This window comes from Ursus maritimus (genome assembly GCF_017311325.1).
Source record: "Ursus maritimus isolate PB19 chromosome X unlocalized genomic scaffold, ASM1731132v1 scaffold_X1, whole genome shotgun sequence".
NCBI lineage: Eukaryota > Metazoa > Chordata > Mammalia > Carnivora > Ursidae > Ursus > Ursus maritimus.
In genome coordinates this window covers 36,176,813-36,197,690 of record NW_024423319.1, presented here as the reverse complement: position 1 = coordinate 36,197,690, position 20,878 = coordinate 36,176,813, and the positions used below count along the sequence as shown (strand labels likewise).

Here is a 20,878-nt window from a genome sequence, read left to right as displayed (position 1 = left end):
CTGCCCAGGCCACCTTACCTAACCGAAATTGATTGGAGACATTCCCACATGTTTGCATTATCTCCGGGCTATTCCATCCTAAGGGGTATAATGCACAGCCTGAGCTTATCAGCAGCCCTGGAAAGAAAAGCATACATATAAGTAGAAAACATACCACAGGTCTTCTGTCACCCAAAATTTCTCTCTGGACTAGCTCAGCTCAACTTCTACCTCTTCTGTTCACTGTTTACCATTCCCCTTTAACCCTAAATATCTATGACACTACCAACTCAACAAGATTTCTTTGCCATGCCATAGGCAGTGAGTTGCTGTAGATAGTAGAGGGAACAACTTATAAAGAAAGGGCAGTTTTAGGAATTGAGACAAGCCAGTGTACTTTTTACAGCCCAGATGTTTGTGACGATGACTGATAAAGCCAAGTGGCCTCCCCAGTCAGACTCCTCTTCTACCTTGGTCTGATTTTCAAAGAATAATAATGTAGAGACTGCTACTCTTTCCTAAAATGTAGCCTTTTCTAAGAGTCAAATAGGTCCCTGCTAGTTGAAGGTAGGTCATAATTTCTATCACTTGGACTCAGCTGCCAGACTGAGATCTATAGAAAGCATACACGTTGGGTAGGCTTCTCCTGGTGAGGAGGGCACCACAATCCCTCTTCCAGAATACTTTCTTATTCTGAGAAATCATTCCAGCTTCATGCTAAGCATTTCTCCTTTATTTGGCTTCCAATACCTTCCACTGTGCCCCTTGTCTTCATGTCCATTTTGTTTAGGTTATCTGGTCACTAGAGAGAAACTGTGGGATCTTAGTGATAACCTTGCTCTTCCAATGAGAGGTACAAATCTGGGTCTGCTTGCTGACACTGCCTTCTAAGGGCAACTGCCTCATCCCCAGCTCTGGATTACTGCCTAGGTTTATCTTTTATAACCTAAGACCCCCCCCCCACCCCGTGCCTTTGGTGACAGTGGATTGGACTAAGCATTGACACCTGACACAAAAGCAATAAAATTCATTGGCTGATCAGTGATGGGTGACATCATAACCTGGCACGAAGAGATGATGAAGAGATGAACTGGGCCAGATTCTTCTTTCTGGAAATTTTAATCAAGAAACAGAGATGCTGAGCTAGTTAGCAGATAGAGCAGAAGTTACGGAAAAAACACCAAGAAGTAGAATCAAGTCTGTGTCAAGCTGAAACCAAATTCAATCCAAAGTTATGAGCAGACATCAATTCTGGGGAAGCTGAGTGAACTGATTGCTAGAGGAAGAGGATACAGTGGCATGAAGCAGACACACCATGGTGAAAAACTCCATTCTCACCCTGAAAAGAGGTAGCGAAAATCCAGTCCTTCCCAATGGCTTTCCAGTTCCACTTTCCTTGTGTTATAATAAACTCCCTTTTAGTGAGAGAACTCAAGTGAGTCTCTGCTACTTGCAACAAAGAGAGCCTAATAACAAGAACACTATACTCGGGTGCCACACCAAAGGTTATGGGAAGGTCATGTGCCACGAATATAAATGCAGAAACTAGTACATAACACAGAACCTCCGCAGAGAAGGTGTTCGATCGATGATGAATGAATGGTATATTTAGAGGTTCCAGAGCTCCCAGGCTCAGCTGGACAGTGAAAAGCAGACTACTCCCGGGACTACTGGTTTCACCTACACCTCTCTTTCTCCACTGAGGAAGATTCCAGATACACTCTGAGAAGCTAATAAGCCCACTTTGTCTTAAGATGAATCCTTTCGGAAGAAGGTCACAAAGTACTCTAAGCTTGTCTGCAACATGCAACCAGCTTTTCTCAATATTCAGTGAGTCCAGAGAAAAAGATGAGGGCCTTAAGAAATAGCAAGAAAGGTTTAAATAGGGGCACCTGGATGGCTCAGTCAGTTAAGTGTCTGCCTTCAGCTCAGGTCATGATCGTGGGGTCCTGGGATCTAGCCCACCATCTGAGCAGGGAACCCACTTCTCTCTCTCCCTCTGCCCCTCCCCCTGCTTGTGCTCTCTTCCTCTCTCTCTCAAATAAATAAATAAAAATCTTTTTAAAAAAGAGAAAGGTTTAAATAAGAAAACAGTGATAACTTTCTGACAGTGAGAGAGTGTTTAGAAACTAAAAGAATGGGGCGCCTGGGTGGCGGCACAGCGGTTAAGCGTCTGCCTTCGGCTCAGGGCGTGATCCTGGCGTTACGGGATCGAGCCCCACATCAGGCTCCTCTGCTATGAGCCTGCTTCTTCCTCTCCCACTCCCCCTGCTTGTGTTCCCTCTCTCGCTGGCTGTCTCTCTCTGTCAAATAAATAAATAAAATCTTTAAAAAAAAAAAAAGAAAGAAACTAAAAGAATGACCAATTAAGGCTAGAAATTCCCTTCAGTGGAATGCTTAAAATTAGAAGACATTCTTATCTGTCTCATAGTCTTAAAGGAAATGAAACTGGTCACTCAAAGACTTTTCTAGGCTCTGGAATTTATCCAATGGCAATGGAACAAGACTCCTATTTGTTTAGGGGTTCTTCTGTTTTGTTCGTTTGTTTGTACCACAGATAAACTGAAATCCTAAGAGATGAGGAGGTATGAGTCAGAAAATGGAGCCCAGAGTATGCACAATGGGTTAAGGACAAAATTGGAAATGAAATCTAAGCCTTTTCCTGCTTCTAGTATATATATCCTTTGAGGGAAGAGTTACTAAAAAGTGAGCTTTTCCACACAAACTAGGAAGAAAAGAACATAAGTTTATAAAAGAACAGCAGTTCTGCTTTCCAACCTCCACATTCAGAACCCTGAGACTGGCATGAACTCTGATTTCTCAAGAAGGTATTAGTGCTGGCCAAGTGTCTGTCTCAACATGGCAAGGGGAACCTTCTACTTTCCTCAGCCCCCTCTTGTTTCTCAGACCGTACCATGTTGAGCAGCTCAGGTCAGGAATTACCTCCTCCAGGAAGCCTTTCTCAATATCCCCAAGGTGCCACCCCCAGGCTAAGTTACATATTCCTTCTCTCTGTTCCCACAGCACCCTGTGCTTACTCCTGTGATTAAAATATCCTGTGACAATATATGCTTCACAACTGATTGAGGTCTGCTTCCCTCACTAAAGTGTGTGTTCCTGGAAAGGAGGAACCCTTGGTACCTGGTACATAATAAGTGCCCAATAAATGCATCTGTTTCAGAGTATGCTCTGGTTACCTGACAGACATCTTCCTTTGCCCACGCTACCCAAGGGGGAAGCCTTCTGAAGGGATCTTCATAGCTGGGATGGGAGATCATCCTAGACACCTGATACAGCCATAGAATCTTAGAGAGGGAAAGGCTTCTGGAGATTACCTACTCCAATCCGTCCCCATTACAAATGTGGATATTGAGACTCAGAGAGGGAAAGCGATTAGCTATGGTCACATAGCCAGTTACTGGCAACACTTTTCCCCACTAATCAGAGCGATCAGCAATCCTTAGAAGCTCTGCTGTTCTAGAGACAGGCATCCAGAAATGACCACCTTTTGACAAGAATATCTCTAGCAAGTACTAGGAATCTTATAGGCATTAGATCCAGAGAGCACAACACAATGGCTTCAGAGAACAACACTGTATTATATATTTGAAAGTTATTAAGAGAGTAGATCTTAAATGTTCTCACCACACACAAAAAAAACCATAATGACGTGAGGTGATGGATGTGTTATCCAACTTTATTACGGTAATCATTTCACAATATATATGTGTATCCAATCATCACGTTGTACACCTTAAACTCCCACAGTGTTATGTGTCAATTATATTTTAATAAGATGGGAAAAAAGAACGGGTTCTGTAGTCAGTCTAGATCAAAGTTCAAATTCCAACTCTGCCACCTAGAGTCTGTGTGACTTTAGGCAAGTCACTTAATCTCTCTGTGCCTCAGTTATTTTGCCTTTAAAATGAGAATAATAGTACTCCATCTTAGAGGGCTGTTTCAAGAAATAATACTTAGAAAGTGCCTAGCATATAAGAAGGTTTGACAAAAAATGATTTTTATTAAACAGCAGCCTCTCCCTATGACTCCTCTCTCACTTTCCACCTGTATTCTCCATGCTAATTTCTTCCTCACCTCTTTGTGCTCATAAAAAATACAGCTGAAAAGTCAAATGCTCAACAGGGCTCGATTCAAAAGCTTCCTGGTTGGAGTTGTTATCTTGCAATGTTTTGTAGGCACCAAGCCAGAGACTAGAAATCTTGGCCAGGCATGTGTTCTGCCCCAGTGCGTGTGGCTCCACACTCTACCCAACCAGCCCTCCTACTCCTCCCATCCCCTATCCTCCCTCCTGCCTTTTAGACAGATGAGCGCAGTAGGTTGTACACATGCTTCGTGGAGATGTTTGACTTGTAACTGACAGCTGATTCCATCACATTTGCTCATAGCTAGAGAAAGACGTGTCCTGGGAGACATATTTTAAAAATTAAGTCACAGGGTAATTTATTCTCAATTATGTTTGTTTCCAACAGTTCTCATCAATTTGGGATTTTGAAGATGAGCTTCAAATAGAAATGCAGAAGTCATTTGCCAGTGCCAGGACTTGCCACCTTCTGGAAGAGTGGGGCTTATTTAAAAAAAATGTAGAATCTTGGGCCTTCACCACAGATATTTGATTCGTTCACTGTAGCCTAGGAATATGCATTTCAAAAGCATCCTAGTGATGCTGGTGCATCTGGTTCTAGTACCAACACTCAAGAAAAACACCACTAAAAATATGAAGAACAGCAGCTCTGATGGCAGAGAAAACTAGTTTAAATCCCAGCCCTGCCACATACGAGCTGTAGCCCCAGCTCCCACTTCTCTAGGTACTATTGCTAGTTTTATTAGCCCTCTAAACACATATGTCCCTTGGTTCAGCTGGGTACCTTCTCATTTTCATCTGCCTCTAGAAAGGGGAACAAAAGCTCTTTAGAGTATGTTACTATCCTTACTTCCCTACTATACAGTGACCACTGGGGCTGCCATCTTGTTTCCCTTCCTCAGCTTTTCTTTCCACAAGAATCCCCTATTGCAAAATGTATGAAATGTCCTCCCCAGGGGTGCCTGGGTGGCACAGCGGTTAAGCGTCTGCCTGCGGCTCAGGGCATGATCCCGGCGTTATGGGATCGAGCCCCACATCAGGCTCCTCTGCTATGAGCCTGCTTCTTCCTCTCCCACTCCTCCTGCTTGTGTTCCCTCTCTCGCTGGCTGTCTCGATCTCTGTCAAATAAATAAATAAAATCTTTAAAAAAAAAAAAAAAGAAATGTCCTCCCCAAACATGGTTGCTATGGTTTGAATTCACTTCTCTGACCAAGCGGAGACCCGGAGTTAAACACTCTACTCTGTTTCAGCCCTTATGGCAGGCAACCTCAACTCCCATACAAACCCTCAGACTCACCTTCTTGGACAGAACCTGGAACCCTCCTTGCAGCTACTTCCCAGCTACAGCGAACCTTCCCCTGATGCCAGAATTACTACTTCCCCATATCCCAACAGTTGTATAACCTCCTCCTAACTGCACATGCTCCATTAGGCAAATGCCAAAATCTTTGTCTCTGGGCAGAGAAAGCCCCCTCCCTGGGTGTTACCAACCCCCTGCATTCCCCCCACAGCCATTCACAAGTACAAATACTGAGTGTGCAATCATTTTGTTACACTCCCCACCCGATCCCCAAATATGTGTCCAAATATGGTTATTAGGTAGTTTGAATTTACTACGGGAGCAGAAGTCTAGTATGGGTTAATTTGTTATTAATTTGCTCAATTTATTCCTTCTAGAGCAACTTCAACTCAAACACAGCAGAAAATGTGTAAGTCTGCCCTCCAGCTATAATCTCAGCTTCCCCTTCCCAGGGAGCTCCCCACTCAACTCTCCCATTCATTTGACCCCATATTCTCTCTCAGAGTTATAAGACAATTTACTTCTGTGAGAGATATTTAAAGTAGATCAGCGGAGGCTTCACACAGAGGCTGTCATTTGACATGAACTTTGAGAGATAAGCAGATGTTTATAGACAGAGATGGAAGAAAAGGGAGTTCTAGGAAAAAGCAACATTATGAATGAAACTGAGCAGAGGTTCTCAAATTTTAGCCTGTACTGGAATCATGCTGGAGAATGATAAATAACAAATCAAAGACAGTAGTTATCTTTGCTGTAGGAACAAGGGAATATGATCAGGATATGAAGGAGACTCTAACTGTATTGGTAATATTCTATTTCTTAAGCTGAGTGGTGCATACATCTGAACTATTTTATACTATATTTTAAAAAATAAATCAGTCTGAGAAGCTGTGTAAAACACAGAGAAGAAGGCATCAGTCCTGATTCGGTAGGCTTAGAATGGCGCTAACAAGCACCCCAGGTAATAATTCTTCTACAAAGTGGTTCATGGACCACTCTGAAAAACATTGTGATAGCATTTCATCTTCAAGGGGAAAAGGAAAAATCAATAGCACCAGTGCATAAAGCCCAGGGCTGAGAGTCAGGAGCCCTGACCCATATTCTCACTTTGCTCCAATTTGCTACATTTAAGTATTTGCTAGTAGCTTAACTCCTTTAAATACTATTTTCCCAAACAGAAAGCCACTTTTATCCTTGTTCAGCACGGTAAGTATAAATTAAATGATGCCAGTGAAACTCTGAAGGATTTTTCAGGAAATGCATGGTTTCCAGAGAAGATAATGGTTTTTAGAAAAATAGCTCCCTTGCCTTGATTCAGGTTCTCAGTGATCTGTCTCCAGTAGCAGCTTTCATTGAGTTTGAAGCATGTAGCATTAGGACCTTACATGGAAAAAAAACACTGGTGCCTGTCTGGGCATGTTGAATTATATCTCCTTAAAGAAAAAAAAAATGTCCAGGGTGATGGTTCTCACTTGGGTTGGGGAAAGGGAACACAGCATACACATCAGAGTCACTGGAGAGATTTTTCAAAACACCAGACTTCCACCTGTTGCTATGTATATCAGAATGGGAAAGAGGATGGGAGAGATGGGGAGTCCACATTTTTTTAAGCACTCCAGGTGATCCTGATACATTCCCTACTCTAGAAAGATTCTTGGCCTCCCTCAAGTAACCCGATCCAAGATCTTACACTTTTTCCTGCCAAGAAGTTCCTTATATTTACTTCTCAACTATTTCTTCTTTGTTTAGCTCTCACTGAAGATAGAGAACAATTCACAAGCATCTTGCATATGTATACACAGGGGAATGTGAATAATGACCTTGTTCTCAGGGACCAGGGGCCAGCTGGTTGGAAACCTCAGGAGCCCCAGGGTTGAAATAATCTCCTGGCCAGATGTTTCCTTCACCGGTTGGAGCAGGGCATGAAGGTCCCTGTGGAAGGCTCTCTGGACCCTAGGCTTGTCCAGCTGGATCAGCTGCAGGTGGAACAAATGGGACCCAAGGGCCCCATCAGGTCACCTTGCTAAGTCTGACTCAGGCCAGCAGCTCTTTATTTCTTCCTGTCTCTCCCACTTCCCACCGTTCATCTCTGTGGGCTGCTGCCAAACTGGGGAACAAGAGTCAGGAGGGGGAGGGGGTAGTTCTTAATGGATACTCCATCTCTTCAGTGGTTTGGGGTCTGGCAGAAATAAACCAGACCTAAAACAAATTGGCTCCACCCCCTGATGTATTTCAGTTAATGCGCTAGCTGCCGAGAAGCCGCCAGGCCTGGAGCAACAAAATCAATTCCCCTCAGCTGAACAACAAGCTTAAACTTAACCCTCACAGCTCTTTCTCTTGTGTCTTTTATCCGTGGTGCTAAACATGCTGTTAAGGTTTGGCTTCCTGACACTGGCAGAGGGTATCTCCAAGACGTCAGATCCAAGGTCTATAAAGACCCCTGGGTAATGCTCGTGTGCCAGGGGGCTCCTAGAAAATATGATACATCCAGTCTTCACCATTCCTTCACATCTGATGTAACGTTCACAGGCACCAGTTTCTAAAAAGGCAGTAGGAATGACCCTTATTTGGCTGGTGTTACAGATGAGGAAGCTGTTGGAATTTAGCAACCTGCCCAATATCATTCACATATCCAGGGATAAACCTTGTACTACCATGCCTTGGGTCTTGACTCCTTCCATGACTGCTGCCAAATTTTATTCTTTAACTTTAAAATCCTTCCTCTAAGTATAAATATTGTGACCATGTTCCTCTGAGCACAGGTCAGAGGGGAATCATTCTATATGGGGAATCATATGAGATGAAAAGGGTACTGATGTTCTGACTTCCTCTGTATGACACTCGCCACTCAGCCAAAGTTCTTCCCCACTCAGTCTATGAGTGTCTAAAGCTCCATGACCTACCCACATATCTCCTCAAGAATTTCCTTTGATTTTCTCGACCAAGGAAGTGGGATCAACTAAAATGTATCATATGGAGAACCACAAGGTTTTCGTAAAAGTCTCAGCCAAGCCCAAGCAAACTGGGAACGGGAGCCACTGTTAATGGTTGGAGCCTGATGGAAGCTGTTGCTACTGGCCTTCTGATTCCTACCAGTTAACCCTTCCTCACTCTCTGCTGGCAACTCTTAGAGATCCACGTGAAGCTAAGTTGCCACTCTCAGATCAGAAGAGAAAAGGACTCAGGGTGCTAACCCGCCTGAATGGAAGCCCAGAAAAAAAAGGATGGGATGTGAATGAACCCAGCTCTCACATGTCCAACTTATCCCAACATACACTAAACATTGTCTTAGCTGTGTATTCATTCTTTTATAGTTACTGAACACCTGCTCTGTGCCAAGCAATGAACTGGGCCCTAAGACTATGAATATGAGTTGAAAAGACCACTCCTTTCTTCTGCCAGTTAAGTGTCATCTCCTGAAATAACGTGTCCATAAAAGTGCTGAGCTATGTATAGCATGCCCAAGAATTCAGATGAAAAGTGAGCCTTTTTAAGGTTCATTTGTAATATCCGTAGAGGCCCTGAAGGGAGACAAAGTCATTGGCTTAGACCAGCCTTAGTAATTGGTTCTGTACCATGGTTTTCAAGAGGGAAGAAAGAAGCTAATCTAATGATTTTCCAATATGGCCAGGAAACCATTAGTAGCTAAAGAGTGGAAAAATTCAGAGATAAGGGAGGCTAGAGTGTCCATTCATATTTAAAACTTTTACAGTGAGTCTGAGGAAAGAGGGAACCAGAAAAAAATATCACCTTAACTGGCACAACCAAAAGATTCTGGCACTTTTTTATAAGCAGGTCAGGAAACCATGATATCTTAGCTCAGGGTTTCTTGACCTTGGCACTATTGACATTTTGCGCTGGATACTTCTTTGTCATTAGAAGTGGAAAGCTGTCGTGTTCTTGTTCCCTCACCTTTACCCACTGGATGTCAATAGCACACCCCCCGAGTTGTGGTAATCAAAATTGTCACAAAGAGATTACCAAATGTCCAGGGTGGGGTGAGAATCAGCCCCTGTTGAGAACCACTGTTTTTGTTCACCACTATCACCTCACTCTGTGGCCACCTAAATACAGTCATCAGAGAGAAGAAAGAAAATTAGGATCTGCGCTATCTTGCCAATGAACAAATTCAAAGAAGGAAGGGAGATGAACACAGGAAAGGCCACTGTCATTTGCCCATGGCCAGAGGGCAACCCAGGGCAAGAGCCAGAAGTGGGATCCAAGTTTCCTGGCTCCAGTCACCACACTATACTGCTAATGGAGATGATAATGATCATAAATTGAGTAATGATTCTAAAACTTCCTGAGCAACGACCACCACTTCAGCAGTAGGTTCTACTAGCACGTTTTCCCAGTGCACCATCCCGGTATAAAATATCATTCACATATTCACACACAGATTTGCCTGTCTGTCTAAACTTGCTTTTTCTTCTTATAAAGTTCAAATTAAACTGCCCCTGGTGCCTTCCTGCAGTTGCCATTTTTGCATTTGGCCCTTTCCTGGCCCATCTATGCATTACCAGCATCCCACGTCTTCTGCACTAAATTTAGAGGGAGACTGAATGAGGGAAAAATAAGTAGGGTGGTCAGGGCCCTAAGAAATTGGGATAGACTGCTAATGGCTACCAGACAGGGCTAACCTTAGATGTAGGCCAAATTAGCAGTCACCTACAGTCTGTCTGGTACCTAGCATTTCACTTTTAGAGCTATATTTCTTCGGCGAGGACTGTACATCAAACTTGCTAGTAATTAGCACTTGCATCTATATCTATCACTGTCCTCTGAGATAACTATCAGAGATCAAGGCTCTTAGAGATCAAGTGTATTTAGAGTATATGTTGCTGTCCCTGGCAAGTGGACCTGGATAATATCATTAAATGGGCACTGTTCATGCAGAAGAAGGTGATGAAAATGGAGGGCTAACAAACCAGATGTCAACGTTGCTGCTAGCCAATTTTGCTGTGAATAAAGTCCTGGTATAGATGGCCCCTTGGGGACGCCTAGGCTAGGTGTTTCAAATGAGTCCCCATTCATAGCCTTTGGGTTGGATAAAGGGGAGGGGCTGAGAGTGGGTTTCTCCATAAAGAAACACGTCCCACCGCCACTCCCACCACCAAACTCCACAACCTACCCAACCCCAGCAACAGTCTTACCTCCCACGAACTGTGCTGCTCCCATGCAACGTCCCATCATTCTGGAGATGAGCTCCTCCATGCAGCAGCCCAGGACAGCAGCCAGTGCCACGAGGAGCAGCAGAGCACAGCCGGCTCCTGTCACCACCGTGCACATCTGCCAGGCCAGGCTTGGGATGGCACTGAAGCTGGCATAGCGCCCACACTCTTCCACCATGATCAGACTGTGCCCCTCTCCCCGCACAGGGTAGTTGCACCTCCGGAATGTGCTGAATGACACTGGCTTCCCCAGCTGGGATCCAAAGAGCCAGTAAGGCAGGAAGTAACTGGTAGAACTGGCCACAGCAGTAACAAGGGACAGGAAGGCCCAGAGGGTCCCCACCAGGGTCAGGCTGCTCCTCATGGTCCCAGGTTTCTCTGCAGGGATGGGGAGATGAGTGGGGTCACAGCACCGAATGCAGAAAGTTAGCATGTAGGCTCCATTGACCTATTTTTCCTCTGGCTGGCCAGTCCTAGGGCTCATTTATGGACCACCTGGCCATTGCTTTTGGATAAGATTATTCTCTCGAGGCCCATTTAGGTCCTTCTAGGATTCCACTTTCCAGCACTTTTCCCATCTTCCCTTCCTCCCACCTGATTCAGAGTTCTAGGCTCTCTAGGCTGCAATGGAAGAACCATAGAACTGAATTAGTGACTGTTCTGCCAACTCAAATGCAGCCTAATTGGACAGCTTTCAACTCTTGACATCTAGCATGAAACGAGTGGCAGGAGCTGAAGCCGGAATGAAACCAAGGCAGCCCAGAGAATCCTCAGCTTCCAGTGGAATGGCCTTGCTAGCCTGGGGGCCTGGAAGGAGATGATCTCTCAAGAGGGTCAGAAACCAAGTTGCTTTCAGAGAATGAAGGAAGAAGGAAGACAACTCATGGGGCTGCCTCTCCTTGAAGGGAGACATGGGAAGCAGAGCTCACTATGGAGTTACAGGATGTGCCCATGTGACCTATGTAGTGCATCAATATGAGCTGTTCATGGGGTTGAAATGTGTAGAATAAAACTAGGGGTGCCTGTCTTACACCCGACGCTTGTCACGGAGTGAGCACTGTTCCGTCACTTTTCCCAAAAAACAATATGGGAGGCAACTTTCCAACCAGGGAGAGCTGTTTAACTCTAAACAGGCTACTAAGAAAACCTGCCTCATCCCTTGCTCAGTATAGTCAGGAAAGCTTCTCCTTTCTCTGAAATGGATTAGGTAGCCCCTGCCTGGCAGTAGGAACATACGTATATAGATGTAAGGACCTTTCAAGGTGCTTTCTGAAATAAGTAATCTCAGATTCAAGACACTGAGAGTTTTTTCAGATCTAATCTCCACAGCCCAGCTCACAAATGGCTTTCACAGACCCCTCTGTCGAAAATCAACCACTTCCCTCCCAACTCCATTAATCTGCCATTGCTTTCTGGCCTCAATTAGGGCAGAGACCACACTGCAGCTTGATGACAGCACTGTGAATGTCTCCAGCAGGCAGATGGTGGAGTATATTTCGGAACCATCTCCATGATTCATCACCGTTTCTTAAAGCTACAGGTGGTGGGAGTGGGGTTCAGCAGTGGGGGACACAAGGTAAGGGGGGTACAGGCACTGGCTATACAGGGCTACAATACTGCCAGTCTGGGACATTGTCAGGAACAAGCAGCAGTTGTACTCAGGGTCTCGAGGACTATGCCCAGCTGTAGGCCTTTTCCCAAGCACCATTAAACAGTGCCTCACACAGAGTAGAAACTCCAACTCATGTTTGTCTAATGAAACCCATTTCATAGAAGCAGCCAATTTCCAGGCTGGCAGGGACCTTAATGAATCACCTAATTCAACCTTCTTGTTTTACATATGGGGGAGCATGGCCCAGTAAGGGAGGAAATCATTTCCCCCAAGTCACAGAATAAGTTAGCAAGCAGCAAAGCCGGAATAAGAAACCCGATCTGCAGATTCCTGGGCCAGTACGCTTCTACCATGTAGTACTAACACCCCTCCCCCCATCACTTTGCAGACTGGAATCCGAAGAGGAAGTGATTTACCCAAGGGTAAAGGGCTAGTGAGGTACACTGGCCAGACCAGAGCCCAGTTATTTGATTCTTAGCATAACTCTCTGTTTTCAGTCCACCACAATTCCCCTCCTGAAACACATGTATTGTGTGCTATGTGTTTTGTGCAGGAAGGGAGAAGAGATCATACATTGCAGGTGCTTACTTTGGAATGCTAGGGCTTGGGAAGAAAGTGCCCTGAGCTGGGCCCCTGGGAATGAGGCTTTGTGCCTGAGGGGGGCGGGGTAAGAAGAAGATGTGATGAGGGATTGAAAGCCAATGGGAGGAGAAGTGGAACTAGTTTTAAGTAATTGCTGTTAGAAAACAGGTATGCTTGGCCGCAATGAGGTCATGCCTCTGCTTGTTATATTAAAGTTTGTAAGATTATGAAAAGTGCAAGCAACCTTCTGTTATGGTCTCACTTGCCGGTGAAGAAGCCAGGCGGCAGGATGAGAGGAAACCAGCTGACAAACGCTTAGGGCTGCATCATCCTATTCCCTTCCCAAGCCATTATTTCATGAACTCTGCCCAACGACCTTCCCTGTTGGGTAAGGTGTCACCCTCAATGTACAAATGAGCACGGTGAGGGTCAGAAAACTGAGTGACTTGCCCAAGGTTGCATAGTACTTTAATGGCACAGCCATGACTTCCCACCTCTCATTCACCCACCGCCTTCCCCCCATGTTCTCCTTTATCACCCCAATGGTATTACGATGAAAGGTCTCCATGGTTTCCCAGCCAGGATTCCAAAAAATGTTTAGTAATGGAGAAAGAGTTAGAGAGACAGACTGGGAAGGTAGGAGGAAGGCCACTTTCTCTAAGCAGTGTGGAAACCAGCGGAACAAGAGAATTAGCTGTTTCAAGCTTAGCAACTCTAGTCAGAACCAACCCCATATGTTGCCCATAAATGTCATCACCTTGAGATCAAAAGTCCCAGTATGACAACCAGTAGAAGGGCAGAGAATTTCAGGTGGAGAAAAAAACTGTATCAGTGAGTGTTACCTAGACTATATTAGAAATAAGAGGTGGGGTTCTGACATAAGATTATGATCATCTGGGGGCACCTGGGTGGCTCAGTCGGTTAAGTGTCAGACTCTTGTTTTTGGCTCATGTCATGATCTCAGGGTGGTGAGATCAAGCCCCATACCGAGCTCCATGCTCAGTGCACAGTGGCTAGAAATTCTCTCTCTCTCCCTCTCTCTGCCCCTCCCCCACTGGTGTGTGTACATGCGTGCGTGCACACTCACTCTCTCAAATACATAAATAAATACAATCTTTATTTTGAGAGAGAGTGTGTGTGTGCAGGCATTGCAGGGGGTTGGGGAGGGGCAGAGGAACAGGGAGAGAAAGAATCTCAAGCAGACTCCATGCTGAGTGTGGAGCTAGATGCAGGGCTCGATCTCACGACCCTGAGATCATGACCTGAGCTGAAACCAAGAGTCAGAGGTTTAACCGACTGAGTCACCCAGGTGCCCCAATAAATAAAATCTTTTATTTATTTTTAAAAAATTGTTAAAAAAAGATTATCATCATCTGTGACAAATCAGGCTGTTTATAAAACTACAATACTACTAACCACTGTCACCATAATTTTATTTTTAAAATGGAATTTTGAAGCCAAGATGTAAGAAGGCAGAATCACAAAATCCAGTTTAAATTTCATATGCTCAGCTTTAGAGAAACTCATTGGCTTTCAGAATTTAAATACATTTAACTTCAGGAAAACTCACTGTCCTTATTTCACTGAGGACTAGGATGACCAATCATGCCAGCTCTCCTGGGACTGAAGGATTTCCTGGGATGTGGGACTTACAGTGACAGAACTAGGAAAGTTAGTCACCCTATGCAGGCCTAGAGGTGTGGTGAGCCAGCACTGTCTGTGGACAGCAAGCTGAACATCACTGCCACAGATAATTCTTTAGCGTTCTCTCTCCAGGACTCCAACAATATGAAGTTAAAAGGGACCATGGCATTAAACGATGGAGAGATGAAGCCTATGTATTTTGAATGTAAACCTTTCTGAATCATAGATGTTACCTCATGCAGTCAAGGAAGAGAGCTCAGAGATCCAATTGCTCAATGTTTTCTGAGCACAGAATCAGTCCCACTTCAGCTTCGCCTGTGGCTGGACAGGGAGGCATTGGGCCATGTGGAGTCTAGGCAGGCACACTGCTACATGTTCACAGGTGCCGGACGGGGAAGTGCATTCAGGCAAATGCTTTTAGTTCCTGTATGGCCTGCAGTGGACGTCCCTCCATGACAGTCCTCCAAAGCAATCCAAGTTCATTCCCAGGAACTAGCCAAGTCTCTTTGCATGCACATAAATAAAAATCATATGCAGTGCTATACTTCATTCCATCTTTATTCTTCCCGTGTATGTCATGTATGCAATGGTTCTGTTTCCCTGTCCTGGAATTCTAGCCACACAGCTACACTGGATTTCAGAAACCAAGAACTCAACCCTGGCGCTCCTGCTAGTTGGTCCAGTAACAAGACATTGATAGGATTCTTGCTGACCCTCTCTTTAGGTGTCACATGGTCCCTTATCCCTTAGTTTCTCTGTCTTCTAAGTGGGTCACGTGCCTATTTCTGAGAGTGGTTGTTAAGATGCAGTGAGTGTGGCCCGAAAGCTGTGACAACCAGGGTGGAAGCACGAAGTGTGTTCTGCACTTACTGTCCTTACTGAAGGCTAATGCTCTCTAATCTTTAGAGTTTTGGTCGTCCTTCTAATGCAGACTGAAGGGTAGGAAGCACTTCAACCTTTTGAAGCAGGAAACCCACCTAAGCCATATACGTCAAATGGTTATCTATATTGCTTTTAAAGAACTCTAGAAAAGGGGACTGTCCGATTTTTCTCAGTAGCTTAACAGCTCTCACTGTCAATAAATCATTCATTACATCTCATTTGAAACCTTTTCTGCTGTAACATAAGGCCAATTCCTTTGGTCGCATCCTCAGAGGGAATGGAGAAGAGCTTGGCTAGTCTTCCAGATGAGAGCCCTTAATCAACTCAGATTGCTGGGAGCTTACCTTTAGCCTCTTTCCCCCCAAAATGAGCACTCTATCTCTCTCTGTGGCGTCTCATTGCCAAGTCTTTAATTTGTTCTCACCTTTTCACTCTCATGTGTACATACTCATACATAGGCACTTAGTATCAGTGAAACTGGAAAAACTGCTCTTACTTTTTCTGGGTGGAGGAAAAGAAACCAATCTTTCCTTTACCTCACTTTCTCCCCAGTCCTCACAGACAAAGACTCAAATATTTTTTCTCCACTTGAGCTTGTCATACAACTTTTGAGTTAAGGAAAGCACTACCTTATCAAATGTAACAGGGTCCAGGCAAAGCAGCCAGTGAGTTCATAACCAGAATACGAAGTGGTCAGAAAGAGCGTCTCTGACTTGCAGTTGCTAAGGAAAGCATGGCTGCAAGACGACTGGTTTCAGACTGGTCTGTGAGGAGCAGCTTTGTTGGCACTGGTGTTGGCAAAGGAATAGGAACAGGCCTTTCTCCTCATGCCCCCCAGATGGTGTGCATTGCCTACCTGCCAACCCTGTTACAAATACATCATACTCAGTGTTGAGACTTTTGTAGGAAATGAGCAAGATCCACAGGCATATGTTTCCAGTGGTAAATAGAGCCACACTCCAGGGAAATGTCTTTGCCCAATGTGATTCCTTGTATCAAGTTGAGTATATAAGCAGCCTGAACCTGAATATTCTAGATCTTTCTGCTTCAGACACAGCCTCAAAAAGAATGTACTACCTCTTCCCAAGTACTTCTCTCCTCATTTTCTGCCACTTGAGTCCTTCAGGAGTTATTCCTCCTCTGTATATCTCCGCAATGGGAGTTACTCTGAGTTCTCCTATGCCTGAAATCATCTCATGATGTAGTTACTCCAAGGGCTTTATCTCCCATTTGTATCTTGGCGACTCAAAGAAAAACTCACTTTTTAAAGCTTTATCAATGTGTAATTGGTATACAAAACATTGTACACATTTGGCGCATACATCTCAATGAGTTTGGACATATGCTTATATTTGTACCACCATCACCACAAAGTACTAAAACATTCATAACCTTCAAAAAGTTCCATGTATTGGTTTTGTGTGTGTGTGTGTGTGTGCGTGTGTGTGTGTGTGTGTGTGTGTGCGTGTTAAGAATACAATGTGAGATCTATCCTCTTAATTTATTTTAAAGTGCATAACACTGTACTGTTAATTTTAGAAACAAAGTTATATGGAAGATCTCTAGAATTTACTTATCTAGCATGACTGAAACTTTATACCCATTGAACAACAAGTTCCTATTCCCCCCTCCCCACCAGTCCCAGGCACCACTATTCTACTCTGCTTTATATTTCACTTTTGACCTAAGCCTTGTCTCTCAAATTCCTCAGCTGTCATGCTTGCTGATCTCTTTCTAAGCCTTTTCTTTTCTTCCCTCCTCTTTTATTCTGGAGTAGAAAGATTAGCAAAACTAGTTGTGTTGGCTTTATTTATTTATTTGCCTCTGAGATGTTCACCTGCAGGTGAGGAAGTTGAAGGCAGGAAGTTAGAGAGTATGTGGAGCTGGAACACCAGCTGAGTCACTGACAACCTAATAATAATAATCAAGTTGGCTGTGCAGACAGAGAGAGCCCTTACAAAGAACCTCCATGGGCTATTCCCTGTCTCCAGAGTTTGAGGTTGGAAAGGTGAGAATTAGAATGATTTCCCTAAATTTCATATGAACTTCTCCCTTCCCTGAAAAAAGAGTGGTGCTCACTGAGCTCCCCACTTGTCTTCTGCTTTGGAAACTGAGGTGCCAATTTGAGCTCTTCATCCCAGTTCTTATTCTGGCTGGACAGATGCCACCACCTTCAGTGATCACTTGGTCAGCTAGGAGTCCCATCCACCAGTTAGAAACCATTCCTACCAGCCTGCTCTGGCAAGACACTGTTAAGCCCCAGCAACAGTGGGCTAACTGGTACTGCATCTCCCCACACCCTTAGGTTCATGGTCCCAGCCCTGCTACTATTGCCCTGTAGACCCTTTACCTGTGGCCTCAGAGGGGAATAGAATGCCACCTCAGCTGACTACCTCCATTCAGTGAACCTGGCCAGTATACGAAGAAGGTGGGATGAATGCTTCTCCAACCACTTCGGCAGACATGAGAGGCGGTGTGGCATATTAAGAGCATTTCTCAAAATGGTGGCCCCAACCACTCTGCATTAGAATCACCCTCAGTGCTTGTTTAAAATGCAGACTGTGTAACACTCCTTCTGAGAGTCACTGAATTACAATTTACGAGATTTGCAGTTTTGAAAAATTCTCAATTGATTCTTATGGAAACTAAAGATTGAGAAATACTATTTTAGTGGAAAAGGGTCCAGATTTTGGAATCAAATCTGAGATAGGGTTGTGATGTCTTCCCCTTACAGGTTACGCGAACTTGAGAGGATCACTCAAAACCTCACGGTTTCAGTTTTATCTATAAAATGGAGATGATTAAACAGTTCAAGTAAAATGACATCTGTGAAACACCTAACACCCAGGTAGGTGCCCATTATTCTCCCCTCTACTGGAAAAGATTCCATTCCACCATAAGTAATAGAGAAGACTTGAAGTCTCCCAAGAAGTGGAACATCCCTCCTCTCCCCTCTCTCTCCCCTCCCCCCACTCTTCCAGTGACTTCTTACCTCTCGGCTTCTTTCTGTGTTCAGTTTCCCACCACAAAATGGAACCACTGGGCCCAGTGGTCTTTTCAAGAATGGATTTATAGTCAAACTATTTCAGGTTTTTCTGTAAATCATTATGCTTGGCACATAGTAGGAACTCATAAATATTTACGGAGTGAATACAATCTTTTGTTTCCAGCCCCACTGACTGACTTCAACATCTGCATTTCAGCTTAACCCCATCACCCCATTTTGGTCCCGTAATCCCAATTTAGGCAATTCTAAGAGATCAACCAAGCACACCAGCAAACCGGATCCACTCTTCCTTCTATAGACAGGTTCCAGCAAAATCCCTCCCTCCACTCCCAGAAATATGCACTTCCTCTCCTCAAGTTACCAACTCTCCTGGGAAAACCAGCTGACAGTTAACCCTTAGGTCCTCAAACCCTGTCAATATGAAATAGGAATCCACCCGGATTCCTCTTACCCTCTGTGCAAACAACAGGCTATGAGGGAGTAAAAATGCACCAGGCCCTCTTAGGAAAGAAAACAGCTTCTCTGAGCTGTGAGATGAAAGTACAGGAAGCCTGAGAAAGGAAAGCGAGAAAAGGGGCTGAGCAGGGGGAGAGCAAAAGCAGTTTCTTATCCAGCTATTCCATTGCATTTGGCCCAAGTTGCAAATTTACCTTCTGACCACGAAAGCTGATTGACTTGTTCCTCTCTTCAGACTCAGATCTGAGAAACAACTTCTCCTCACAGCTTGTCAGAAGGGGATGGGAATCCCAGCTGCTCTTTGCAGTGATGCCTGAAAACCTTGCTTTACCTTTGGGAGAGAGGGGCGGAGTCCAACCTAATGGGAATTAACTCCAAACACGCTGGAGGCTTCAAATCCAGCCTCAGACGTGCAGGCTCTTGAAGGGGCTTAGCTGGCACAGAGTTCCCCACCTCCATCCTCACAGCTGCCAAGTCAGCTGTGTGTGTGTGTGTGTGTGTGTGTGTGTGTGTGTGTGTGCACACGCGCGCGCGTGCGCAAGCGCTGCAACTGCGTATCTGTCTCACTTCCTCATCTGCTGCTCACATGTCTGCCGAGGAATAGAGGTTCTTTCTAACTTTCCACAAAAGCCCTAAATAATCTCCACCATAGATATTAGGTAGCAGACCTAAGTGGCTGGAAACGGCAGAAAACACATGCGTGCATGAAGTAAGACAGAATAACCTTTTTTCCCCAAACTGATTTCCATTGTCTGATGCTCCAACCGTACAACGTATGGCTCCAAGATGTAATGACTTTACATTTAAGAAACTTGAAATCACACATTGAAAAAGCTTAATAATGCCTTTTTAAAAATAACGGTACTACCAAAAGTCAGTGTCTAACTTATCCCAAAGCACCAGTAACTGCTTTTGGGCTTGGGAAGATAACTGAGAAGTCTGGAGATTAATGGCATTCTGCCTGATGCTTTGCTCCAACCTGATGTCATCTCTCCCGCCTGTGAATGTCCCTGGCACTCCATATTTATTTTGGAAAACTTATCACCTTCTACCTTGTGTTATTTTTTCACATATGTGTCCCATTTCCTCTCCCAGATGCCTTGTGAATAGGGAACTTTGCTAAACAAAATGAGTTGGAAGGAGGAATGGTAACCAGTTTAACTTAATAAAACATATTAAACTGGTCCAAAGTATCTTTACTTCTATAACGTCCTATGTGCCTGCCTAGAATGCTATAAAGGTTATTAGGCCTATTTTCTAGCATTCTATGGCAATAATTTAAAAGAGGAGAGTAAATGAACTAGCAGTTTGGCAGATTTATTGTACCCCAATTATTTAATGAAGTTAAAATCCTGCCTGCTGTGAATACAACTGGGCATTTTATCAGTGATACAACCTTATATTCATGCATGCATGCATTTGTCTATCTTGCTACTTTCCATCAGCAGTTTTTAATCATTTTTTTTTCCCAGCCCTAACACACTGCCATCTGTAATAATGGCTTGCTAAGGCAGTTTCTGGGGGGGGACAGATGATCTAGTAGGTGAAATGTCAGATTTTTGGCAGTGTGAGTCCTGAGGTAAGTTTTATAATCTCCCAGTCGATGTCCCTTTAAGAATTGCTGCTTCAGATATTGGGCTGTATAAAGGAAATGCTAGACCCTGTGTTGTCAAAAATAAGTCAATATTAGCATATACATAATAACTGTGTATGAGATATGGCTGAAAATCTTGACATAAGAAAAATTGTTGATTCCACTCTATGCACCAATAAATATCGCCCCTTGCTTAATGGCTATACCTATTATTTGGAGAACTGATGATCATTTGCAACTCTAAGTAGAAATTATCTTTACTTATCCCTTTTTATCCTTTTTTCCCTATGTTCCCAGTTCCCTTAAGTGAAATAATATGAAAACTTAAATGTGTACTAAATAATTATCCAATTTCTTGGGTAAAGTTTTGTTTCCTGTTCTTAGTTTAATGGTTGATAATTCTCTCGTGAAAAAAAAATTGTTTCTATCCTGTGCCTCTAGAAAGTTTTTCATTTAAAATGTGCTTTTCATGAAATCAGAGAGGGATACAAACCATAAGAGACTCTTAATCATAGGAAACAAAGCAAGGGTTTCTGGAGGGGAGGGGGA

At 44.1% G+C, this 20,878-nt stretch overlaps 1 protein-coding gene across 2 annotated transcripts in view; it reads right to left on the bottom strand.

Annotated features, from left to right (window-relative positions):
- LHFPL1 (LHFPL tetraspan subfamily member 1) overlaps positions 1-19,252 on the bottom strand; it is a 46,662-nt gene extending 27,410 nt beyond the window's left edge. Inside the window, exons 1-3 of one of the 2 annotated variants that reach the window (XM_008709287.2) lie at positions 18,930-19,250; positions 10,535-10,930; positions 19-117 (exon numbers count right to left, since the gene is read on the bottom strand). In XM_008709287.2, coding sequence (XP_008707509.1) covers positions 19-117; positions 10,535-10,916 — 481 coding nt within the window. In that variant the 5' untranslated portion in view covers positions 10,917-10,930; positions 18,930-19,250. Of the gene's footprint in view, positions 1-18; positions 118-10,534; positions 10,931-18,929 lie in introns of both variants that reach the window. The other variant, XM_040628999.1, reaches the window with a different exon arrangement.
- Between the last annotated feature and the right edge of the window lie 1,626 nt (positions 19,253-20,878).